Source organism: Ochotona princeps, chromosome 17 (assembly GCF_030435755.1).
Source record: "Ochotona princeps isolate mOchPri1 chromosome 17, mOchPri1.hap1, whole genome shotgun sequence".
NCBI lineage: Eukaryota > Metazoa > Chordata > Mammalia > Lagomorpha > Ochotonidae > Ochotona > Ochotona princeps.
In genome coordinates this window covers 40,287,130-40,310,741 of record NC_080848.1, presented here as the reverse complement: position 1 = coordinate 40,310,741, position 23,612 = coordinate 40,287,130, and the positions used below count along the sequence as shown (strand labels likewise).

The following is a 23,612-nucleotide window of genomic DNA, read 5'->3' as shown; positions in this document are numbered from 1 at the left end:
TCTGTTTTCAGTCCCGAGTTGCACTGGAACCAATGGGTGTTGCAGTCCAGTCTGGTTCTGCCCAGCACGTACTCGGCCCTCACACAAACCAGTGGGAGCTGCAGCCTAGTCGGGGCGACCCACAATAACCCCCACCAGGCCCGCCCCCTACCCTGGTTTGCCAGTATGTGTAGCAGAAGACCAGTCTGTCCCCCATCCCATTTGGCTCTTGTACGTGTCAATGGGTATTAAAGCTTAGTTCTATCTAACCAACTCAACCATCCAGCCCTCACGGGTGTTGTTGAGTGCCTCTCTATCTAGCCATCCCAGCCCCCATCCCAGTCTTCATGCCCTCCCACGGGAATAGTGACCCAAGAAGGGGGAACCCACTTTTTCCCTCCCAGGTCTCTCTGTCCCGGTTTATGCACTCTTTAGGTGGTTCTGTGATTTGACTTGACAGAATTAGTCCCCAGTGCCAGCTTCTGCGGCTATGCCCAAACATCCCTCACCCACTCTAATTTATGCTTGCACCAGCAGGAATAATCAGCCCAGCCTGGCTTTTCCCTGATCTAGTCCACATGCAGCGCACAGGTGTTGTAGCCTTGCATAGTCTAGTCTGTCTCTATCCCAGCCCACGCTCTCCATTGGGAGTAGCTGTCCGGTGAGGGAACCAGCCCCTTAATCCCCCCGCCAGTTCTGCCCCTCCCTTCCTTCCTGGATCTGATGTGTGCTGGTTGGGTGCTGCATTCATATCCAGTACAGGCAACCACGCCCTGGCATTCCATAATGTGTACTGGTTTTGTCGCGACCAAACCCGGCTCATCCCACACTCTGATCTGGTGATCGGATTTGCCAGTGGGTGATACGGACTGATTCAGCCTGGTCTGCTCCTGACCCATGCTGAATGTGTGCCAGTGGGAAACTTTCCATGGCCTATTCTGGACTGTTTCCCATCATGCTTCTTGCGCTTACCTGCAGGGACTGTGTCCTGCCAGAGGAGTTGCCCAGGCTCCCCCATCAGATCCCCTCCCAAAGGCAGGTTTTGCGCATGCCAGGGGGTCCTTGAGCCAACCCAACTCAGTTCACCTCCTGCTCTAGCAGGAGCAGTGGCCTTTCCTGGCTGGCTTTCCCCCCATTCTGGTTCTTGTTGTTGGATGTTTCAGCCCAGCCATGGCTCGTCCATACCCACATACAGCTCACGCATGGCTCAGTAGGGGGTTGAGACCCAGCCTAGTCAGTCCCACATCTATCCCCTGGTTCTCCATGCCACCAGATGGTGTTGGGGTCTGAACTGGCCTGGTGCATCCAATCCCAGCCCACACTAGTGCCTCGGGTGACTGCAACTGTTTCCTAGATAGAACGCAGCTCCAATTCTAGCACATACGCCCCTTGGTGGGAACCTCAACCTAGTTAGGGTGTCCCGTTACCTCCCCGATTGGGCTTGTTCCTAGCTGTAAATCATGCACCTGCCCGTGGTTGCTCTGGGGATCAGTAGGTGCAAGAGCCTAGCTCGGTATGACCTGTGTTCCATGCTGGTTTCTAGTTTTGCTTGTAAACAAAGGTTTGTTCAGTGCTGCCCAGTACATTACGGTCCATTACCAAGTTACACATTTTGGAGCTACTATGCCCTGCTAGTCTGACCCCCGGATTTGGACGGCATGTTCACCAGCGAGAGCTATGACTCGCCAGGGGAGCTTCCCAAGTACCTCCACTTGATCCACTCCCAAACCCAGTTTACATACATGCCATTGGTTTTTAGGCCAGTGCCCAGTGTACTCTGGCCTCCCATTTGGCCTTGTATGAGCTGGTGAATGTTGCAGCCCGGCCCACCCCACAGCCTATTCAGGATGCACATTTGGGTGCTGCTGCCTTGCCCCGTCCAGTCTATGGTGGATCCCTTTACCTGTGATTGATGGCAGGCTCCTTGGTCACACCTAGCTTAGTCCATAACCACCTAAAATTTAGGTTTACCAGTGGGACCAAACTTTCTACAGGGTGTGGCCCACACATCCTGCACAGAGTCCACCCCAGTATAAGGTTCTAGAGTGCTAGTTAAAATTATGGACCTGCCCAATGTGACCAGTCTCCTGAACCAACATCATGTCAGGCAAAAAAATATCCTGCTAGACAATCCGGGGTTTATCTTTTGCATTATAGGTGTTCAAAGCTCAGCATTATTGAGTGATTAGAAGTTCTCCATAAGAAGAGTTACTGGCGTTGGGAATCTTTAGGATTGACTCAGAACCCAGAAACAGTGGGGTCACCCTAGAGCTATCTAAGCAGCAATTCGGACATCCATTACCCCAGAGCTTCCCGTCCGGGCGGCCAGCAGGCAAAGCCTGGCACCACATGGTGCTGCCCTGGATGAGGCCGAGGACTCGTTCACTGCCTTGCGGCAGTGTCTTTGGCGTGAGCCCCCAGCATTGGGTCCGACCCGGCAGGGGCACCCCCCACAGCCGCCACACTGTGAGGAGCGGCAGTTGCCCCCGAATCCCAAGGCCCGAACCAGGCTCTGTTGTTAGAAGAAGGGAGTTCTTAGAAATATGTTTTAATAGAGGTTTTTTTTTTTTTTTCAAAAAGTGGATGTAACAGAGAGGAGGAGAGACAGACAAGAAGATCTTCTATGTACGCATTCACTCCCCAAGAAGCTGCAGTGTCCCAGTGCTGAACCAGGCCAAAACCAGGAGCCTAGAATTCCATCCTTGTTTCCCACCAGGGCTGGCAAAGACTCAAGCCTCGGGCTGTCTTCTGCTGCCTTCTCAGGTGCATTACCAGGTAGTTTGGGCTTCAGACAGCTGGGAGCCAAATTTCTGTTGTTGTTGGGGTGTTGGCACTGGTGGTGATAGCATAAATTCCCGTGCCTCAGTTCGCTCCCCATCCTGATTCTCTTTTCTTTGCTTGTGGTAGTGAAGTATTTGAAGGGAAAGCCACGTACTAGCAATGATACAGAGAATTTCATCATGGGTTTGATTAAAATAGAGAGAAATTTAAACTAAAAGTAATGGCAGGAACAACAGTTGAATAACTATGATTTGTTAACTTCCAAATGTGAATGGTAACGGTGAAGTAAGAATTTGAGATCATTTGGTCATTTACAAAAATCATCACAGAATCAAAACCTAACGAGACACCATTTTATGCCCAGCAGGATGGATGCAATAAATAACAATAATAATAATGTTGACGAGGAAGTATTGAAATTAGAACTACTACGAGCAAAAGTATAAACTGGTGCAGATGTTTGGAAACATTCTGGCAGTTGCTCAAAAGGTTAAACATAGTTAACCACATGACCCAGCAATTCCATTCCTAGTATACATAGCCAAGAAAATGAAAAACATATGACCACAGGAAACTTGGACGTGAATGTTCATGGCAGTGTTATTCATATTAGCAAAACAGAAGAAACATTCCAAGAATCTATAAACTGATCAACAGAAAAACAAAATGCTTTATCCATAGACTATGATATTTTTTGGCAATAAAAATAAATGAAGTAATAATCATTGCTTCAATACAGATGAACCTTGAAGCATTCTAATTAACAAATTTAGAAAACAGAGCACAAGTCTCCCACTAGGATTGCCTAGGATTAGAGGGAAAGTTGAGGAGAAATAAGTGTTTGCCGATAGTTTCTGGATTTGTTTTTAAGATAGAATTTATTGTGTGTAAAATTTATTCTGGAGATATCTGTACAACTCTGGAAATATACCAACTAGAAGCTGATCAGTTGGGCATTTAAGATTACATTATAGGGCCCGGCGGCGTGGCCTAGTGGCTTCCTCCCCTTGAACACCCCGGGATCCCATATGGGCACCGGTTCTAGTCCCGGCAGCTCCACTTCCCATCCAGCTTCCTGCTTGTGGCCTGGGAAAGCAGTTGAGGACGGCCCAATGCATTGGGACCCTGCACCCGCGTGGGAGACCCAGAAGAGGTTCCTGGTTCCTGGCTTCGGATCAGCGCGCATCGGCCCGTTGCGGCTCACTTGGGGAGTGAATCATCGGACGGAAGATCTTCCTCTCTGTCTCTCCTCCTCTGTGTATATCTGGCTTTGTAATAAAATAAATAAATCTTTTTTTAAAAAAAAGATTACATTATGCAAGAAACTGTTGGAGAAATGTAAGGCAAAATTTTTGGCTTAACTGCATTGAATATTGAATTTGTTTTCCTTTACGTACATTTGCCACATCCACTTAGCTAAAGCCAGTCCAGGATTCAGCAGTAAGCTTGGGGCCTTGGGAATTACTTTATCAGGATGATAGGTAATCTTGTGATATAATGAATTAGTTAACTGGCCTGGGAGACAAGTGATTAATTTTTGGAGATTAGGATAACATCAAAAAAAGGAGTAAGGAAAAGGAATACTACCAAGTGTGTTAGAGAAGAGTTCATGAACCAGAGGAAAAAAGTCGTGGGCAGAAAGTGTGTCCAGGAAGCTAACATGTCAGTTGTGTTGATCCAGAAGGCTTTAGGTAGAGGAAAGAACATGTTCAACAGAACATGTTATTCAGAAACCAGAGGAAGCAGAAGCCCATTTTCAATGTGCTTTAAAATATAGTAATGAAGGGCTCGGCAGCATGGCCTAGTGGCTAAGGTCCTCGCCTTGATCCCATATGGCCGCTGGTTCTAATCCCGGCAGCTCCACTTCCTCTCTATCTCTCCTCCTCTCAGTATATCTAACTTTGTAATACAAATAAAATAAATCTTAAAAAAAAAAAAAAAAAAAATATAGTAATGAAAGTACCCAAATAGTATGTAAATATAGAAGGCAAATCAACTTTTCTTTTTTTATTTTAAAGGTTTATTTTATTTTTATTTGAAAGAGAGACAGAGATCTTCTATACACCAGTTCCCTCCCCAAATAAATAGCTCCACCAGCAAGAGCTGAGCTGATCCTGGGCTGGAAGCCAGGAGCCTCTCTGGTTCTCTCACGAGAGTGCAAGGGCCCAGGGACTTGAGCCATCCTCTGTTGCCCTTCTTGACCACAGGCAGGGAGTTGGATCAGAAATGGAGCAGCCAGGACACAAATCAATGGTGCCCATGAATGCTGGCACTGCAGGTGGTGGCCAATTTCTACTACACCATAGTGCCAGTCCTTATCTCTTTGCTTAAAAAGTAGTGTGGGCCCGGCCTGTTAGCCTAATGGCTAAATCATCGCCTTGTAACCACTGGGATTCTATATGGGTGCTGGATTTGTATCCCAGATGCTCCATTTCCCATCCAACTCCCCGGTTATAGCCTGGGAAAGCGGTCAAGTGTGGCCTTGGCACCTGTACCCATGTGGGAGACCTGGAAGAAGCTTCTGGCTTCAGCTCACCTCAGCTCTGTCCATTGCAAGCACTTTGAGAGTGAAATGACAGATGGAAGATCTTTTTCTCTAGATCCACCTTTCCAATAAAAATAAATAATATTCAAAAAGTAAAAAGGTAGTGTTGGGAAAAAGAGATCAATCTTACCTCTGCTACATCACTCTCCAAATGACTAGGATTGCGAACAGACCAAAACCAAGAACCAGGAGCTTTAACAGTGTCTCTCATGCTGAGGAAGGGACCCAAGAACTTTCCAGGGACGTTAGCAGGGAGCAGGATCAAACATGGAGCAACTAGGACTTAGAAAACTGCCATCATGTGGGATGTTGGTGTGTTAGACCACAGCTTAGCCTACTTTGCCACAATACTGACTGTGGATCAGTGGGTTTTAAGATGAGAAAGATGTGTTTTTTCAGTGTTTGGACACTGGTACTGTATAAATAAAATCCCAATTGCAATAGATATTTTATGTATAACCAAATTGGTGATATACTAAACAAGGCTCTCTCTAATTTTGCAGTTGATAAGAATGGTGATGTTTGCATTTCTATTCTTCATGAGCCTGGGGAAGATAAATATGGTTATGAAAAGCCAGAAGAACGTTGGCTACCTATTCACACTGTGGAAACCATCATGATTAGTGTCATTTCTATGTTGGCTGACCCTAATGGAGATTCACCTGCTAATGTTGATGCTGCGGTAGGTGTCCCATGCACGTCCCCCCTGCCCCCAGCCCCTGCTTGATTTTGGTAAAACCTGACCTGAACTAATATCTGCCTATATGTATGTATGTATGTATGTATGTATGTTTTATGTATCTTTGTGTTTATGTATATAGACAAATTTCTTGAAAAAAATTTTGTTTGTGTGTAACATGATGTGAATATTTATACATTGCAGAATCACTAAATTGATTTAATGAATGTACATATTTCTTCACATATTTGTTTCTCTTTTCTCTGGTAAAAACCTACTGTTAGTGATTTTAATGAATATGATATGTTTTATAATTATGGTTACAATGTTGCACAATAGTTCCCTTGAACTTACTACTCATTTTAGGTAAAACTAGCACAATAATTTGATCTAACAGCATTGAAAGTTTTAAATTTTTTTTTGATTAATTAATTTTCTTGTTGCATAGGCAGATTTATAGAGAGGAGAGACAGAATCTTCCATCCACTGGTTCTTTTACCAAATGACCTCAGTTTCCAGAATTGAGCCAGTCTGAAGCCCAAGAGCTTCTTGCAGGTCTCTTACACAGGCACAGGGTCCCAAGGCTTTGGGCCGTCTTCCACTGCTTTCCCAGGCCACAAGCAGGGAGCTGGATGGGAGGTGGGGCAGCCAGGACACAAACTGGCACCCATATGGGATCCTGGCAATTGCAGGGGGATAATTAACCAATTGAACTGTTGTGCCAGGCTCAAAAGCTATAAATCTTGACATTAAAAGTTTAAAATAGAGATTTGTATAGTAACAGAAGTATGTTTTGTTTTGTTTTGTTTTGTTTTGTTTTGTTTTGTTTTTTAGGCTAGTCCTAGTTAAGTAAGATGCCCACATTAGCTCTTGATTTCTGTTGGGGTTCACTTCAGTGCAGTAATCTCTCGCCTAGACTCTTCCAGCCCTTGGCTGGCCGTCCTGCATCACTTTCCCCTTCACTGCCTTTCTTGCTTGGATCCCATTTCTGTCTCCTGGATCCCAGTTATTCCTTGCCTTGGTGTGTATCCTCCTTGTGTGTTGAAACTTAATGTCCTATGCTTTGTGGGGATTCAGTCCTGATTCTTCTCATAGAGCTTGATGCTTTTATCCTTCCCCTTATCGGTGGGTACTTTTGTGATTTGAATTCAGGTAGAAAATAAAATTTACCTAGTTTATTGTCTAACACTTTCTGCTGATGGGAAAGTTGACGCTAGGCTAATCCTTCACTGTGCTGAATAGGTATCATGTTCTTCCATTTTCCTTTCTTCTTTCCTTTGGGTTCTTTCATTTTCCTTTGTTTCTTTTTCTTCTTTCTCTTTTTTGGGGAGGGGGGGCTTACTTATTGTTTTTTGAAAGGCAGGCTTTATGGAGAGAGAGAGAGGGGGAGAGAGAGAGAGAGAGAGAGAGAGAGAGAGAGAGAGAGACCATCCTTCACTGGTTCACTCCCCAAGTAGCCGCAGCAGCTACGGGTGACTCAGTCCAAAGCCAGAATCCAAGAGCTCCCTCAAGGCCTTCCCAGGACATAAACAGGGAGTTGCATCAAAAGTGGAGGAGCCAAGGGAACCACCTGCTACCTACGGGATGCCTGGGCTGCAGCAGAGTGATTAGCTCACTGTGTAACTATACTGGCCTCTCCTTCAGGTGTTTCTCCTGCAGCTCACAGGGTGCTGTGCACTCTTCTTTTCAGTGATGTACATCTTTTGTGTTTGAAGACCTTATTGGAAATATTCCCTAAAAGGGTATCTGCCAATTTTGAATTTTTTAAATATAATTCTGATAGAGTTGCAGTTAATTTTGATAACTTTTGTTTTTTTAATGGCTGTTGAGTGGTTAAGAAAATGCCCTACGTAACCTTTAATTTTTTTTCTTTACTGGACATTATGCTGTATTATTGCTATAAATAGAATAGAGATGGTCACTTTTAAATTAAAAAATCTTTATAAAAATTATTGTCTTAGGGCCCGACGGCGTGGCCTAGTGACTGGGGTCCTCGCCTTAAATGCCCCGGGTTCCCATATGGGCGCAGGTTCTAGTCCCGCAGCTCTACTTCCCATCCAGCTCCCTGCTTGTGGCCTGGGAAAGCAGTCGAGGACGGCCCAGAGCACTGGCACCCTCACCTGCGTGGGACACCCGGAAGAGGTTCCGGGTTCCTGGCTTCGAACTAGCACAGCACCGGCTGTTGTGTTCACTTCGGGAGTGAATCATCGGACGGAAGATCTTCCTCTCTCTCTCTCCTCCTCTCTGTATATCTGACTTTGTAATAAAAACAAACAAATCTATAAAAGAAAATTATTGTCTTCTCCATAATCTCACTCCACTAATATAATTATTAGAAATAAATATCTTTCAAAAAGCATGTATATTCTAGTTTTAAGTAAAAGCATACCTCTTCCCTCCACATAACTATTTTTTTAAAGATTTATTTATTTTTATTACAAAGTCAGATATACTGAGAGAAGGAGAGAGAGAGCGGAAGATCTTCCGTTCGATGAATCACTCTCCAAGTGACCGCAACGGCTATTGCTGTGCTGATCTGGAGCCAGGAGCCAGGAGCTTCCTCCAGGTCTCCCACACAAGTGCAGGGTCTCAAGGCTTTGGGCCGTCCTTAACTTCTTTCCCAGGCCACAAGCAGGGAGCTGGATGGGAAGTGGAGCTGCCAGGATTAGAACCGGTGCCCATATGGGATCCTGACGTTTTCAAGGTGAAGACTTTAGCCGCTAGGCCACCGTGCTGGGCCTGTACAAAGCTACTTTTTATAATCATTTTGTTAACCAAAAAATAATATAGCTCTGTGGTTCCTTTTTTTCATATATGCCTTAGATTTTTTTTTTAAATTTTATGGTACAATTTCATAGTGTCTGGGATTTCCCCGCCCCTCCCCAAATTCCTATCCCCCTGACTGATTTACCCCTTATCATTATAATAGTACAGTCCTCCGTAAGCAGTCATAAGACTATCAATCCGTCATTTAAGTGTGCCCTGACATTGCTGATATAGGCAATGTCAGTCCATCATCTCATTGTCTAGATATGTCCCATACGTTTTTCTGTCCAATAATTCCTTTTTAAATATAATCATGGTGCTCTGTTTTATGAATTTAGTAATTCCTGAGTGTATTGGATTTTGTTTTGTATACTTGAGAACGCCGTTGGTTTTCTATACAACTGTCCATTGATAATTAAGAAATGGGTCTTGGATAAAGTTTCTGGCTTATTGGTTTCAGCCTGGCCCACCTACAGCTGTTGCAGCCATTTGGGGAGCAAACAAGTAGGTGGAAGCTTCTCTCTTTCTGTCTCAAAACACACACACACACACACACACACACACACACACACACACACAGACTTTCAAATCAAAACATAAAATGAAAACCTGGGAAAGCAGAAAACTGCAGCAAGAACGTTGCGAAGGTACTTGTTTCTCCGAAGAAGTATGAATGGCAGGTAAGTGTTGATAAGAAGACAGTGTGGGACCCAGCGGCGTGGCCTAGTGGCTAAAGTCCTTGCCTTGAAAGCGCCGGGATCCCATATGGGCGCCGGTTCTAATCCCGGCAGCTCCACTTCCCATCCAGCTCCCTGCTTTTGGCCTGGGAAAGCAGTCGAGGACGGCCCAATGCATTGGGACACTGCACCCACGTGGGAGACCCGGAAGAGGTTCCAGGTTCCCGGCTTCGGATCGGCGCGCATCGGCCCGTTGCGGCTCACTTGGGGAGTGAATCATCGGACGGAAGCTCTTCCTCTCTGTCTCTCCTCCTCTGTGTATATCTGGCTGTATTAAAATTAATAAATCTTAAAAGAAGACAGTGTGGTTTAAGTGTCTAAGTGAAGGAATCTTTACTTCTAGTACCACTGCATATCCTAGCATTCCTAATTCTAGTGCTCTTCACTGTATTTATTTGAAATCTATCTTATCATCATTTTAGGAAACATTTACATTTGGGATACAGGGAAAGAGGCTGTGGAGACAGCCAGCCTGCAGGCAGGGGTGTGCTGCTCAGTCTATGTCTCTCACGTGGACTGGTGGGGATCAAAGGACGTGAGCAACTTGCTCCATTTTGTGCAGGATTCTGGAACCACAAGAGGAGCCAAGTCTCAAACTCTGAAACTTGCGCTTTTGGCACCAAATGACAACCTGTCGTTACGTTATTGCGTGGTTCTTAAGTCATCTGTGTTTACGCAATGCTTGACTCATTGGTGCACCTGACTCAGTTTGAGGGCAGGAACCGTTATGAGTCTATTTCTTTGTATTTCTTTGATACATACAAGGTTTGAAAGTATCTAAATCTTTGCAGCCTCTGAATGGGTTGACATTCAAAAAAGAAAAGAAAAGAAACAAAATCAGGCTGGCTGTCAATTTATCTGTTAAGTACTACCAGCTTGCTCATGTGAAACTAGGCTGGCACTGGTATGTGTTCCATTTTCACATGTCCTGCAATGAGAGTATGGTCATCTGCTTCTCCGAGAGGAATAGATCTGCCGACATAGCAGACTTTTTAAAAAAATTATTTTATTTTGGTAATCTTTTTTTTTTTTAAAGATTTATTCAGTTTATTACAAAGTCAGATATACAGAGAGGAGGAGAGACAGAGAGGAAGATCTTCTGTCCGATGATTCACTCCCCAAGTGAGCCGCAACGAGCGGTGCTGCGCCGATCCGAAGCCGGGAACCAGGAACCTCTTCCAGATCTCCCACGCGAGTGCAGGGTCCCAAGGCTTTGGGCCGTCCTCGACTGCTTTCCCAGGCCACAGGCAGGGAGCTGGATGGGAAGTGGAGCTGCCGGGACTAGAACCGGCGCCCATATGGGATCCCAGGGCGTTCAAGGCGAGGACTTTAGCCACTAAGCCACGCCGCCGGGCCCTATTTTGGTAATCTTTACATAGTTGATTAGGACACAAAGGCTCAAGAGCTACAGAAAAGTGGGCAAGACCACGTTTCCACGTTAATATTTTTTTTTCTGTATCAGGGTAAGGGAAGAGATAAAGGGAAAGGCCCCACCCAGCCTCCCACCCACCCCAGGTTCCCAACGTGGGGCACGCTCCGAGGGTCCTGCTCATGCAGTTTTGATAGTTCAACAGTTCTGAATTGCTGCCAGTCTCGCCACTCAAAGCATGATGAAATCTCTTCAGAATCCACTGGCTGACATAGTCTCGTCATTGTTGGGGTTCTGAGATCGGCAGTTCAGTTGGAGAGATCCCGGTAGAAACTTCATTTGAGGTGATCCCAAACCTGATTCTTGTGTGTGCTTGCCAGTACAGGGTCAGGTACAATCCATCACCCCAAGAAGCTTATGCACATGCTGGTGGCTGCAATTGCTTGGTCAGTTTTGTTTCCAGCCCTGTCTTCCATGCAAACCGATGGGTGTTGCAGTCCAGCCTGATCCTGCCCATTTCATACGCAGCCCTCACGCAAACTAGTGGGAGCTGCAGCCTAGTTGGGGCAACTCCCTATAACCCCCACCAGGCCTGCCCCTACCCTGGTTGCCATGCTTGCCAGTATGTTCAGCAGACTTGTCCAGTCTGTCCCACATCCTATTTAGCTCTTCTACATGTCAATGGGCATTGAAGCCTAGAGCAACCCAACCTGCCCTATTATCCAGCCCACACACATACTTGCGGGTGCTGTTCTGTCTAGCCAGTCCTGCCCCATTCCTGGTTTTCACGCTCTCCAGTGGGAGTGATAACCCAAGATGGAGGCTCCCACTATTTCCCTCCTAGGCCACTCCCATTCCTGGATTACGCACTCTCCAGGTGGTTCTGCAGTTTAACTAGACAGAATTAGCCCCTGGTGCCAGCCTCTGGCAGCTGATGCTGTGGCAAAGCCCAGCCAACCCTCACCCACTCTAATTTATGCTTGCACTAGTAGGAACAATCAGCCCAGCCTGGCTTTTCCCTGATCTAGTCCACATGAGTCCCACAGGTGTTGTAGTCCTGCCTGGAACAGATCTGCCTACATAGGAGACTTTTGTTTTTAAAGATTTATTTATTTTTATTACAAAGTCAGACATACAGAAAGGAAGAGAGACAGAAAGGAAAATCTTCTGTCCGATGTTTCACTCCCCAAGTGAGCCACAACGGCCGGTGCTACGCCAATCCAAAGCCAGGAACCAGGAACCTCTTCCGGGTCTCCCAGCAGGTGCAGGCTCCCAAAGCTTTGGGCTGTCCTCGACTGCTTTCCCAGGCCACAAGCAGGGAGCTGGATGGGAAGTGGAGCTGCCGGGACTAGAACCGGCACCCATATGGGATTCCGGGGCGTTCAAGGCGAGGACCTTAGCCACTAGGCTACGCCGCTGGGCCCCATAGGAGACATTTTTAAGAAACATATTTGTTTGTTTTTTATTGAAAGGTGAATTTACGGAGAGAAGGAGAGACAGAGAAGATCTTCTGTCTGCTGTTTCGCTGCCCATGTGGCTGCAATGACCAGAGCTGAGCCATCTGAAGCCTGGACCCAGGAACTTCTGGGCCGCCACTTGGGTGCAGAGACCCAAGGCTTTAGGCCATCCTTTACTGCTTTCCCAGGCCACAAGCAGAGAGATAGATGGAAAGTGGAGCAGCCAGAGAACAAAGAAGTGCCCATAAGGGATCCTGGTGCATGCAAGGAGGATTTAGCCACTAGAGTGTCATACTGGGAACAGGAAGCTTTTTTTTTTTTTAAATGGGTATCCATGCCACACACATACTCCCAAATTAAGCATTGTATCATTCAAGTAGTACAAATGTTTATTTGAAAATTGTAAATCTCTTCAGTGTCACATACAGATAGAGGCTTTACCTATGCAAGCGTTTTGTCTGAGGTTTCCGCCAGAATGTCTCAGCACAGAACCTTGCAGGAGTTAATTTTTGATGACTTTCTTTATCAACCTTTTAATATTAAAGTATGCAAAAAGTATGAGAAATGTAATAGGTATTTGAGATTATAAGAGATTGGATAAAAATCTTTGTTATCTTTTTATATCCAGAAAGAATGGAGGGAAGATAGAAATGGAGAATTTAAAAGGAAAGTTGCCCGCTGTGTAAGAAAAAGCCAAGAGACTGCTTTTGAGTGACATTCAGCAGCTAGTAACTTCGTTTACTTCAGGGGTAAGTTAATTTAAAAGTTGTAGTGTTTTTGTCTTTTTATAAATGCAGTGTCTTTGGAAAACATGTGATTTAAATGTCTGATTTGCTTGTCTTCATTGCCCACCCCGCTTTTGTTTTTTTTAATCTTTACTTGGTTCTCAGGGCTGCAGAATATCCTGCTTAGCTGTTTTTAATTCGACTTTCTGTGTTAACATGGTCTGGTGGTGGTCTCCTTCTTTGCAGCTGTAAAACTTTCTAAGGACGAGTATTTATTGCAGTGATGTTTAACTGTGACCTTGGGCTGCCTCCCTAACCAGTGCCGAACTTATGTCTTATAGTGAATGTTGTATATGGTAACGGAAAGGATAAATTAAATGTTTCTGCTTTTTATTTTTTTTAAAAGAAAGAAAATGTATTATACTACTTAAACTGTTGCACCACCTACCTTTTTTAAAATTCTTAAGAAAAGTATGTGTTGGGCCCGGCGGCATGGCCTAGCGGCTAAAGTCCTCGCCTTGAAAGCCCCGGGATCCCATATGAGCGCCGGTTCTAATCCCGGCAGCTCTACTTCCCATCCAGCTCCCTGCTTGTGGCCTGGGAAGGCAGTTGAGGACGGCCCAATGCATTGGGACCCTGCACCCGCGTGGGAGACCCAGAAGAGGTTCCAGGTTCCCGGCTTCGGATCGGCGCGTACCGGCCGTTGTGGCTCACTTGGGGAGTGAAACATCGGACGGAAGATCTTCCTCTCTGACTCTCCTCCTCTCTGTGTATATCTGGCTGTAATAAAATAAATAAATCTTTTAAAAAAAAGAAAAAGAAAAGAAAAGTATGTGTTTCAAAGGAAGACCTACACAGAGAGACAGAGAAATTTGCCATTTGCTAGTACACGTCTCAAATGCCTGCAATGGCTAGGTCTGGCCCAGACCAAAGCCAGGAGCCAAGGACTGTATCCTGGAGTCCCGCATGGGTGGTAAGAGTGGAAGTACTTGGATGTAAAGCAGATTAGATGTGCTTGAGCTAGCATTTCTGCATGGGATGCTGGTCATGAAAGTGGAGGCTCTACCTGCCGGGTTACAATGCCGGCCTTTTGTTTTCTTCAGTTGGCTCTATATCTCTTCAGGATTGCTGATGAGGTCTGTACTAATAGTTTCCCTTTTACTGTGTAACATCTGTCTGGAAGTTTTATCTTAGGGAGAGCAAAGAGTCAAAGATGGACAGCAACCATCATCAAAAACTTCCTCCAGGTCTCCCACGCTGGTATAGGATCCCAAGCATTTTTACCATCTTTGACTGCTTTCCCAGGCCACAAGCAGGGAGCTGGATGGGAATCAGGGCTGCCGGGATTAGAACTGGTGTCCACATGGGATCCCGGTGCATGCAAGATGAGGACTTTAGCCATTAGGCCACTGCGCCAGGCCCTTCAATTCTATTTTTATGGAATTTTTTATACCCTCTCATTCAGAATTACATGATTTATTTTATTTATTTGAAAGAGAGAGAAGGCCTGGCATGGTAGCTTAGTCGTTAGCATCTTCAGCTTGCACACCCCGGGATCCCATATGGGCGCTGTTAATCCCAGTGGCTCCACTTCCATCCAGCTCCCTGCTTGTGGCCTGGAGAGCAGTGGAGGATGACCCAAAGTCTTTGGACTCTGTGCCCACTTGGGAGACCTGGAAGTGGCTCCTGGCTCCTGGCTTCAGCTCAGCTCAGCTCTGCTCTGGCTGTTGCAGCCACTTGGTGAGTGAACTAGTGGATGGGAGATCTTTCTGTTTCCCCTTTTCTTTCTGTATGTCTCCCTTTCCAATAAAAATAAATAAAATCGTTTAAACAAAGAAGGTAATGTTAAAAAAAGGAGAGAGCAAGAGAGGTCTTCCTTACCATGGTTTACTCCATAATGGCTGTCGCAGCAGGGGTGGATTAGGCTGAAGTTAGGAGCCAGGAGCTGCTCCTGGATTACCTTCATGGATGTACGGGCTGCAGGGCATGAGCCATCTTCCTCTGCTCTCCCAGGCACATCAGTTGGGAGCTGGATCCCAATTGTTGCAGTCAGCACTCCACCTGGAATCCCACATGGGTGGGAGAAGTACACGGGAGTACCTGGGATTCTGGCAATCTTTTTGTTTTTTTTTTTTTAAGATTTATTTATTTTTATTGCAAAGTCAGATACAAAGAGAGGAGGAGAGACAGAGAGGAACATCTTCTGTCCGATGGTTCACTCCCCAAGTGGCCACAACAAACAAGTCTGAGCCGATCCAAAGCCAGGAGCCTGAAGCCTCTTTTAGGTCTCCCAGGCAGTTGCAGGGTTCCAAGGCTTTGGGCTATCCTCTACTGCTTTCCCAGGCCACAGGGAGGGACCTCAGTGGGAAGTGGAGCAGCCAGGATTCTAACTGGCGCCCATATGGAATCCTTGTTGTTCATGGCAAGGCCCACTAGCCTGTCCTGCAGAAGCCTGAGCCATCTTTTAAAGGTTCTATTTTGGGCCCTGCATGATAGTTACTAGCTAAATGCTCACCTTGCTTGTACCAGGTTCTTGTTGTGGCTGCCGTGCTTCCCATCCAGCTAGCTCACTGCTTATGTCTTTGGAAAACTGTAAAGGACAGCCTAAAGCTTGGACCCTGTGTCTGCGTAGGATACCCAGAAGCAGCTCCTGACTCCTGGGTTTGGATAGGCTTAGCTCTGGTTGTTGCAACCAACTGGGGCTTGAAGCAGCAGACAGATCTTTCTCTGTGTATCTCCTTCTTTCTATGAATCTGCCTTTCCACTAAAAATAAATCAAATATGGTAAACAAAATTTATTTAATTATTTGAATGTTAGAAGTACAGAGAAAGATTCTCTATCTTTTGGTTAATGCCTGCAATGACCACGGTTATATGGTCTGGGCCTGGGCAAAGCCAGGAGTTTGGAACTGTATTTGACTCCTTTCCCAGGCCACAAGCAGGGAGCTGGATGGGAATCTGGGCTGCCGGGATTAGAACCGGCACCCATATGGGATTGTGACACGTGCAAGGCAAGGACTTTAGCCACTACTCTATCGTGCCAGGCCCATGGCCTGTTTTATTTGAGAACCAAGAGACAGAATCTATCCTTTGGTTCGCTTCTGAAATGTCCAGAAAGTGGAGTAGTTGGGACATGAATTGGTGCTCCTATGGCATGCTGACGTCAAAGGGAGTGGTTAGCTCACTATGCCACAAGGTCAGCTCACAACATTTATTGTCTCACAGTTTCTCTGGAGCAAGCATCGGCATGCTGATCAGCATCATAGTCGTTGGAGTCTCAGCTCTCAGTGCTCTGGCTTCCAGACTCACTCAGTGCTTGTGGTCATGAGTCAGGGCCTTGCTGGATGTTGGCTGGAGTCTTCCCTTGGTTCTTTGTCATGTGGGCCTCTCGTTTTGTTAGCTCACACACAGCAAGACAGTTCACTTCAGAGGGAGCAATGAGGGTTGGGGAGATTACCTCATGGTGCAAATTATGGCCTCCAGACATTGAGGAAGCTGGCTTACCAGAGTTCTGGGAATTTCGTCTGTTGATAAAATAGCAGTTTCTCTCAAGGAATTGCCACAGCTGAAAGAGTATGACCTTATCCAGCTTGTGCCCCTTGTCTGGTGATCCCGTGTCCAGAGACTGGTTGATGGATTAGTGGAGTGAGTTCTGGTAGACTCTTGGGCAGTTGTCTCTGTTGGTAGCTGTCATGACTGCTCCAAGGCAGGATTGATGAGAATTTTGGTTCAGTCACGTCTGTGCTTAGTTTGTCTGCTGTTGGTTGTAAGCATGTTTCCCTCATTCTTATTGTTTTAGCGTTTTCAGTACATCTCGTGTAATCAAATCTCTGCCTCAGTATCTGTTTCCAAGGAAACCTAACCCAGGATGCTGGGCATTTGCTGACCTAGCACAGAACAATGGACTATTTCATGCTTTATCTAGCTGCAGATGTGGTTTGTGAATTCAGCCAATTGACATAAACAAGGATATGGTAGTTGCATATATGTGACTTCTGTGTCTGTAGGGCAGCCATGGTCTTTCTATGTATTGAGTGAATGATCATCTTAAGGGTATGCTTCCTTGACCATCTTCATATTTCTTTAAAAAATCAAGGTTTTTGAAATGCTGACCTTTTTTGATAACCTGTTTGGATAAAATGGACAACATTGAGGCCCCCGCCTGGCAGGCTGGTTAGGCGTCCATTTTACTAAGTGACCTGCCCTGGGGGCTTGTTGACTGAGAGAAGGGGCAGGTTGAGATCCCCCCAGCAACTGTTCCCATGTTTAACATCAAAAAGCCTTCTGTCTGGAAACGTAATTGTAATTTTTAGCTTTTCTGTTGCTTGAAGATTTAGTTACTTGCTTCAGAAGTGGTGTGGGGAGGAAAAAGAGCAATCTTTAATCCCATGATTGACTTCCTCGAGGTCAGCAACATTTCAGGCTGGTCCAGGAGGAACTCCGGAATTCCATCTGAGTGGTGGCAGGGGCGCAGGTAATGAGGCCATCTCCCACTTTCTTCCAGGTGCATTAGCAGGGAGCTGGGTTAGCACTGTTGCCCTTAGGGTTTGAATTAGCTTAACCCACTGCCCATGATTCTGGCCTCTTGTGTCTTTTTAAAAGGATCGATTAGATAACCACATAGACAGCTGTTGACTTGATCTGACTTTCAGGAGTAACCTGAGACAAGATGTTCACATTCTTAGGAGTAAATCATTCCCCAATAGGTAGGTTAAGAAGCAGGAATAATTAAAAGGTTTGAGGGAAATAACAAATTCAATTCATATACTATCAACTAATATTAAAAGCGTGGAATTTTTAAAATGGCAGATACACATGAGACTTACGTGGCGCTGAAATGTCCAATTGATGTCAAGGGTGTGGTTATTGATATCTGAACTCTACTCCTGGGCCAGGGATTAATTTGGGTGTGACCGAGTCTTGAGAAAACATTTAAACTATCATTATCTAAAAGTTATATTACCTATCCTATAATATTGTGTCTTGAGTTTTTGGTGAAGCTAATTCTTTCAGGCGCAATGTATACTCCACTGGAGAGGCAGTTTTGGTATATGTCTTTAGATTTTCTATTTTTAAAAAGTTGTGTGTGTGTGTGTGTGTGGAGGCCTGTATTGTGACATAAGCTGTTGTCTGCAGTGAGAGCATCCCGTATAGTGTCCATTCGTGGCCTGGCTGCTCTATGTCTGATCCAGCTTCCTGCTCTTGCAGTAGGGAAGCAGTGGAAGACTGCCCAAGTGCTTGGGCCACTAGTAGTCATGTGGGAGACCCCGATCGAGTTCCAGGTTCCAGTCTTCAGCTTCGCCTAGCCTAAGCCATTGCAGCCATTTGAGGAAATGAACCAGCTAGAGGAGACTCTTTCTCTCCCCCTGTCTTCAGTTGCTATGCCTTTCAAATAAATAGTAGAATCCAGGCCTGATACGATAACTTAATGGCTAAATCCTCACAAAACACCTGGATCCAAAATTGGGGCTGGACTCTGTCCTAGATGATGCTCCACTTCCCACCCAGCTCCCTGCCTGTGGCCTGGGAAAGCAGTCGAGGACGGCCCAAAGCCTTGGGACCCTGCACCCACGTGGGAGACCTGGAGGAAGTTTTTGGTTCCCAGCTTCGGATTGGATCAGCTCAACTCAGCTCTGACCTTTGTCGCCACTTGGGCTGTGAATCAGCAGATGGAAGTTCTTTCTCTATCTGCTCTGCTTCTCTCCATGAATCTAATATGCCTTTCCAATAAAAATAAATAATTTAAAACAAATAAAATAATCTTTTAAAAATGTATGTTCTTATGTGTGCTTGTGTGCAAAAGGCGGGACCTGATTATAGTGAAGTTAATTCTTTCGCGTGCAATTTATACTTCACTGAAGAGGCAGACGTTTCCAATAGAAACTTAACAGTAATTGTACTTGTCAGGATTCATCTTAGAGAGTCTAAATTTGCAGTCACGCACATGTACAACCAGATGTTGGCTCTCGGATTTCTTTCCACAGCAGTTTTTAGCGTGACCAAATTTGGAAAGTTTCAAGATTTGTAAGTTCACTCTGGGTTTTAGGAGACACACTGAACTTTGAACATGGCCAAAGTACATTTGGCATTGCTGCCTCAATGAAAGTTACATCACTTGAATTTTCAGTCATCTTCTGTTGGAATTCTTTGCTCAAAAGTTGCTGCTTTGGCAGGAAATAGAGAGTTCTGAGTTCCTGGAACAGTTGATCTAAAGACGTAATAATAACAGTTTTGTTTTTGTTTTTGTTTTTTCCACTTCTACCCTTGAGTTCCTCTTACCCCTTGTTCTCAAAGCACATGTCAATGTTGTGAAGGCCTTGGAAAGTTTAATAGTAAAATAAGACTTTAAAGACGGGCCAGTGTGCGTATTAAGTAAGCACTCCCTACAGTACTGGTTTCCCATTTGATCACTGGTTTGTGTTCCAGTTGCTCCATGTCTTATCCTCCTCGCTGTGATTGGCCTGGGAAATTCATGATAAGGTTTGCCAATAGTTGGGGCTGCTGTCCTCACATATGTGGGAACCACTGGCTTTGGCCTGGCCCAGTGCTGGCTGTGGCAGCCATCTGGGAAGTGAACCATCTTTTCACTATAACTGTTTCAAAATGAATGAATAAATAATTTTTAAAAATAAAATGCTTTAGTATTTTTTAACCAAAAATTATTATCATTTATTAGGTGTGTTACGGGCTCGCTTCGGTAGCACATATACTAAAATTGGAATGATATTACGTGTGTTACTTTGTCTAATTCTTTTCTTTTTTTTTTTTTTTTAAAGATTTATTCATTTTATTACAGCCAGATATACACAGAGGAGGAGAGACAGAGAGGAAGATCTTCCGTCCGATGATTCACTCCCCAAGTGAGCCGCAACGGGCCGATGCGCGCCGATCCGAAGCTGGGAACCTGGAACCTCTTCCAGGTCTCCCACGCGGGTGCAGTGTCCCAATGCATTGGGCCGTCCTCAACTGCTTTCCCAGGCCACAAGCAGGGAGCTGGATGGGAAGTGGAGCTGCTGGGATTAGAACTGGCGCCCATAGGGGATCCCGGGACTTTCAAGGCGAGGACTAGCTGCTAGGCCACGCCGCCGGGCCCTGTCTAATTATTTTCTAAAAATAGGGAGAAACTCCATTATGTGCTGCTGGTGAGCTGTGTGTGTAATACTTTAATACCCTAACACTGTTTGATACATAACAAGCACCTGATAAGATGGTGGTAGTTTTTACTTAGGTGTGTTCTTGAGTTGAAACTATGGGATCAGCAGGTAGAAAATGGTTAGAGCCTAGAAATAATATGGAAAGTCATTTCTGGGAGGTCCCATGGAGAAAATGGGTTTGAAGTTGGCATATATGGCAGTGTAGTTTATTTTCCCTCTCGGTGTCCTCAGATGTTAGAAAATTTCCAAGTCACTTTAAGTAGTCTTTTTTTTTAAGACTTTCTTTGTTTTTATTGGAAAGTCAGATATACACAGAGAGGGAAATACAAAAAGAAAGATATTTCTTCTGCTGGTTTACTCCCCAAGTGGCTGCATCGGCCAGAGCTGAGCTGATCAGAAGGAAGGAGCCTCTTCTGGGTCTCCCACGCGGGTCCAGTGTCCCAAGGCCGTCCTCCACTGCTTTCCCAGGCCACAAGCAGGGAACTGGATGGGAAGTGGAGCAGCTGGGGTAGGAATTGGTGCCTGTATGGGATCCTAGCACATTCAAGGCAAGGATTTAGCCACTAGGCTACTGTACCATGTTCAGCAGTCCTCCTTGGTTTGATTTTTATTGTAATAGAAATTGAAAGATGGGGTATTGAGAAAAGCCTAAATTGGCACTGTACAGTATAACTTTTGTGTCGAGGGGAATATTTTGTGTGTTTGCATTAGCCAGTGGGGCAGCTACCAGCCACGTGTGACTGCTGAGCACTCGTGGCAGATATAACTGAGGAACTTTCAGTTTTAGTGATAAGTGTTAATTTATAATTAACCACCTGCTGCTAGTGAGCTTAAAATGAAATTAAAGCTTAGTTACCATGGAAATAGAATGTAAATAAAATTTATTTTGAACTACACAAATTCATTATATAATTTATTGTTTGTTTTGTTTTAGGTCTCCAATTGAGAAACATGGCACTGTTTTTCCTGCACTCTACCCACTTATTGCTGGACTTCTGTTGTTACAAGTTGGCAAACACTGGCTGGAACTGGGCTGCAATAAAACATGCCAGTTATCAGTGCTGACAAGAACCTAACAAGTGCCAACTTACAGATGATTATTCATTTTGAATTCTAATGAACTGTTTTAACCTTCAGGAAGAATTGTAAAGACCTGTACATAGCACAACATGATCCGGATAATATATATACTGTTCATGTACATCCACAAATACACCTTGTACCAAATAATGCTTTCTTGTAGTAGAATAAGAATCGTGTAAATTCTAAAAAGATTTTAGCAGGTTTCCTTTCCCTATTCATTGTTTCTTATGAGTTCCAAAAGACTTCTTAAAGCATGTCAGGTAAAAAGCAATTAGGATTAAAAGTTTCCATTTAATTTCCTTTAAACCATTGAGGCTTCATTAAACTCTTTTCACTTAATAAACTTTTGTATCTTTTTTGTTTTGGTACACCCCACCTTTGCTTTCATCTCATCTATCTGCCAGAAAGTTCTCAAATCATTTAGCTCCAATACTGAAATACTCAATAAGCAATTACTTGATTTTTAATGATGACTTCAGAGGAGTGGTCATCTCTAGGTGCTTTGTCCCTTTTGTATTCTGGTTGCACCCGTCTCTCAGATTGGATGTAGCAATAATATTTTCTGCCTGTTGAGAGCTCTTGAACCCAGTCATCACCCCCAGAAAACTTAAAAACAACAGACAAGTTGGTTGTGAATTCAACTTGCTGCAGTTAACTCCAGATAGAGTAAAATTCTGATTTGGTTTTATCTGCCCTCCAGTTGCCTGATGTTAAGGCTGGATACATGAAGCATGCCCGTCTTCAGGCTTTCTACTTCACTTCTGGGTCTGCTGCTATAAGTGTTGTTTGCCCTCCTCCCACCGTTCCTTTGCCTATATTCTTCTATTCTGCGGATTTTCCTTACCTATTGTACAAAGAAATTGCGATGTATATTTTCATGTAATTTGATTTTGGAATTCTGTCACCTTATGTAGTGAGTTCTTCCAAAATATAATTTTTTTCCAATAATTCTCAAGTTGTTGACTATTATTGTTTTGAATGAAGCTTGTAATACTGAATGCCAGAGAAATGCAGTTTAGAAAAATCTCAGGTTCATTCCTCGTGCAGACAAGCTCTAGCACTTGAGAATCACATGGCCATGACCATGGGTATGTCGAAGGCTCCAGATGATCACACAGGCAAATGCTCTGCTGCTTGAAGCAGGCCTGTCATTGGCATCCATGAATAGAGTTGAATAATGTCTGGGCATAAGTATATTTCAAACCATCTAAATTTCTAGAACGATTTGAAATGTTAAAAGGAGTTCCTGTAGTGTTAAAGACAGGCTTGGGCCCTTCTATGTTGTAAAGGTGGGAGCAGGTGGTTACCTGTGGTGTGCATGGGTAGACCTCAGGCAGGATGGCTATAGCACCGTGAGAGAGTCGGTGCGTCTCTGCTCTGTGGTACGCAGGAGAAACACTGGCACAAGGGTGACAGGACTCCTGCCAATAGCCTAGACCTCCGCAATCTGTCCTTTTTAAAGCAGAAATAAAATGGTTGAGGATAAAGTCATGAGAGTGATTTTTCTAAATCCCAGTTTGTTCTCTATGCTGATGCACTGTCGAATCTTATGTACCTTATAAAACCCTTATGTGTGCAGTGACTTTGAAAACTGTTTGTTTGACTCTTTGGAGCCTGATCATCTTTTAAGAACTTGTGACTTTTTTCCCCCCCGAAACATCTCTTTAAGAATTGTTGCCCCAGTATAGTATGCCAGCATGGCACACCTACAGAATTTAGTAACTCCACATGGTAGTTTCTTCTGGCTAGTGGAGCTGAAATTTAACCCCTGTGTGGCTACATATCTCCTGGAACTTGACTCTTTATCAAGTGGCAAATAACCTAGTAACTCAGGGACAGATGAGCATAAAATGCCGGTTTAATGCACCTGCTTTGATATTACCATGAGTTTTTTTAGAGCCAAATTGGAAGGTGGGGTGGGAGGGAGGCCCTTTTCAGACTTTTTTTTTGGGGGGGGGTGGTTTCCTGCTTATGCTTACAGTCCCAATAGAAAGGACTGCATTGATTTTATGACTTCTGTCAGAGGTTTCATCTTGTGCCTTTCCTAATGTTCACCTGACTGAATTGCATCACCTTCTGTTGAACCCACAGTAGGTAACAATTGAGCAGCTCCTGGCCCAACGCAACACCTCATCATTCATGTGAGGTGATTCTCCTCTGCTTTATGAAAAGAGCTTTACCCCCTAACTTTGTTCCAACCATCAGCAACATCCATGTAGGTCTTTTGGGTTATAGGGTTATAATAGAGGGCCAATTTTTGCTTAAAGTGGGAAGCAGTATTCCAGTGCTTTCTGGCCTCCACTTTTGAGTTCAAAATCCACATGAGATGGATTTCCT

At 44.7% G+C, this 23,612-nt stretch overlaps 1 protein-coding gene across 1 annotated transcript in view; it reads left to right on the top strand.

Annotated features, from left to right (window-relative positions):
• UBE2G1 (ubiquitin conjugating enzyme E2 G1) overlaps positions 1 to 22,223 on the top strand; it is a 94,001-nt gene extending 71,778 nt beyond the window's left edge. Inside the window, exons 4-6 of the mRNA XM_058675231.1 lie at positions 5,809 to 5,987; positions 12,942 to 13,062; positions 21,127 to 22,223. Coding sequence (XP_058531214.1) covers positions 5,809 to 5,987; positions 12,942 to 13,028 — 266 coding nt within the window. The 3' untranslated portion in view covers positions 13,029 to 13,062; positions 21,127 to 22,223. The remainder of the gene's footprint in view (positions 1 to 5,808; positions 5,988 to 12,941; positions 13,063 to 21,126) is intronic.
• Positions 22,224 to 23,612: the final 1,389 nt, after the last annotated feature.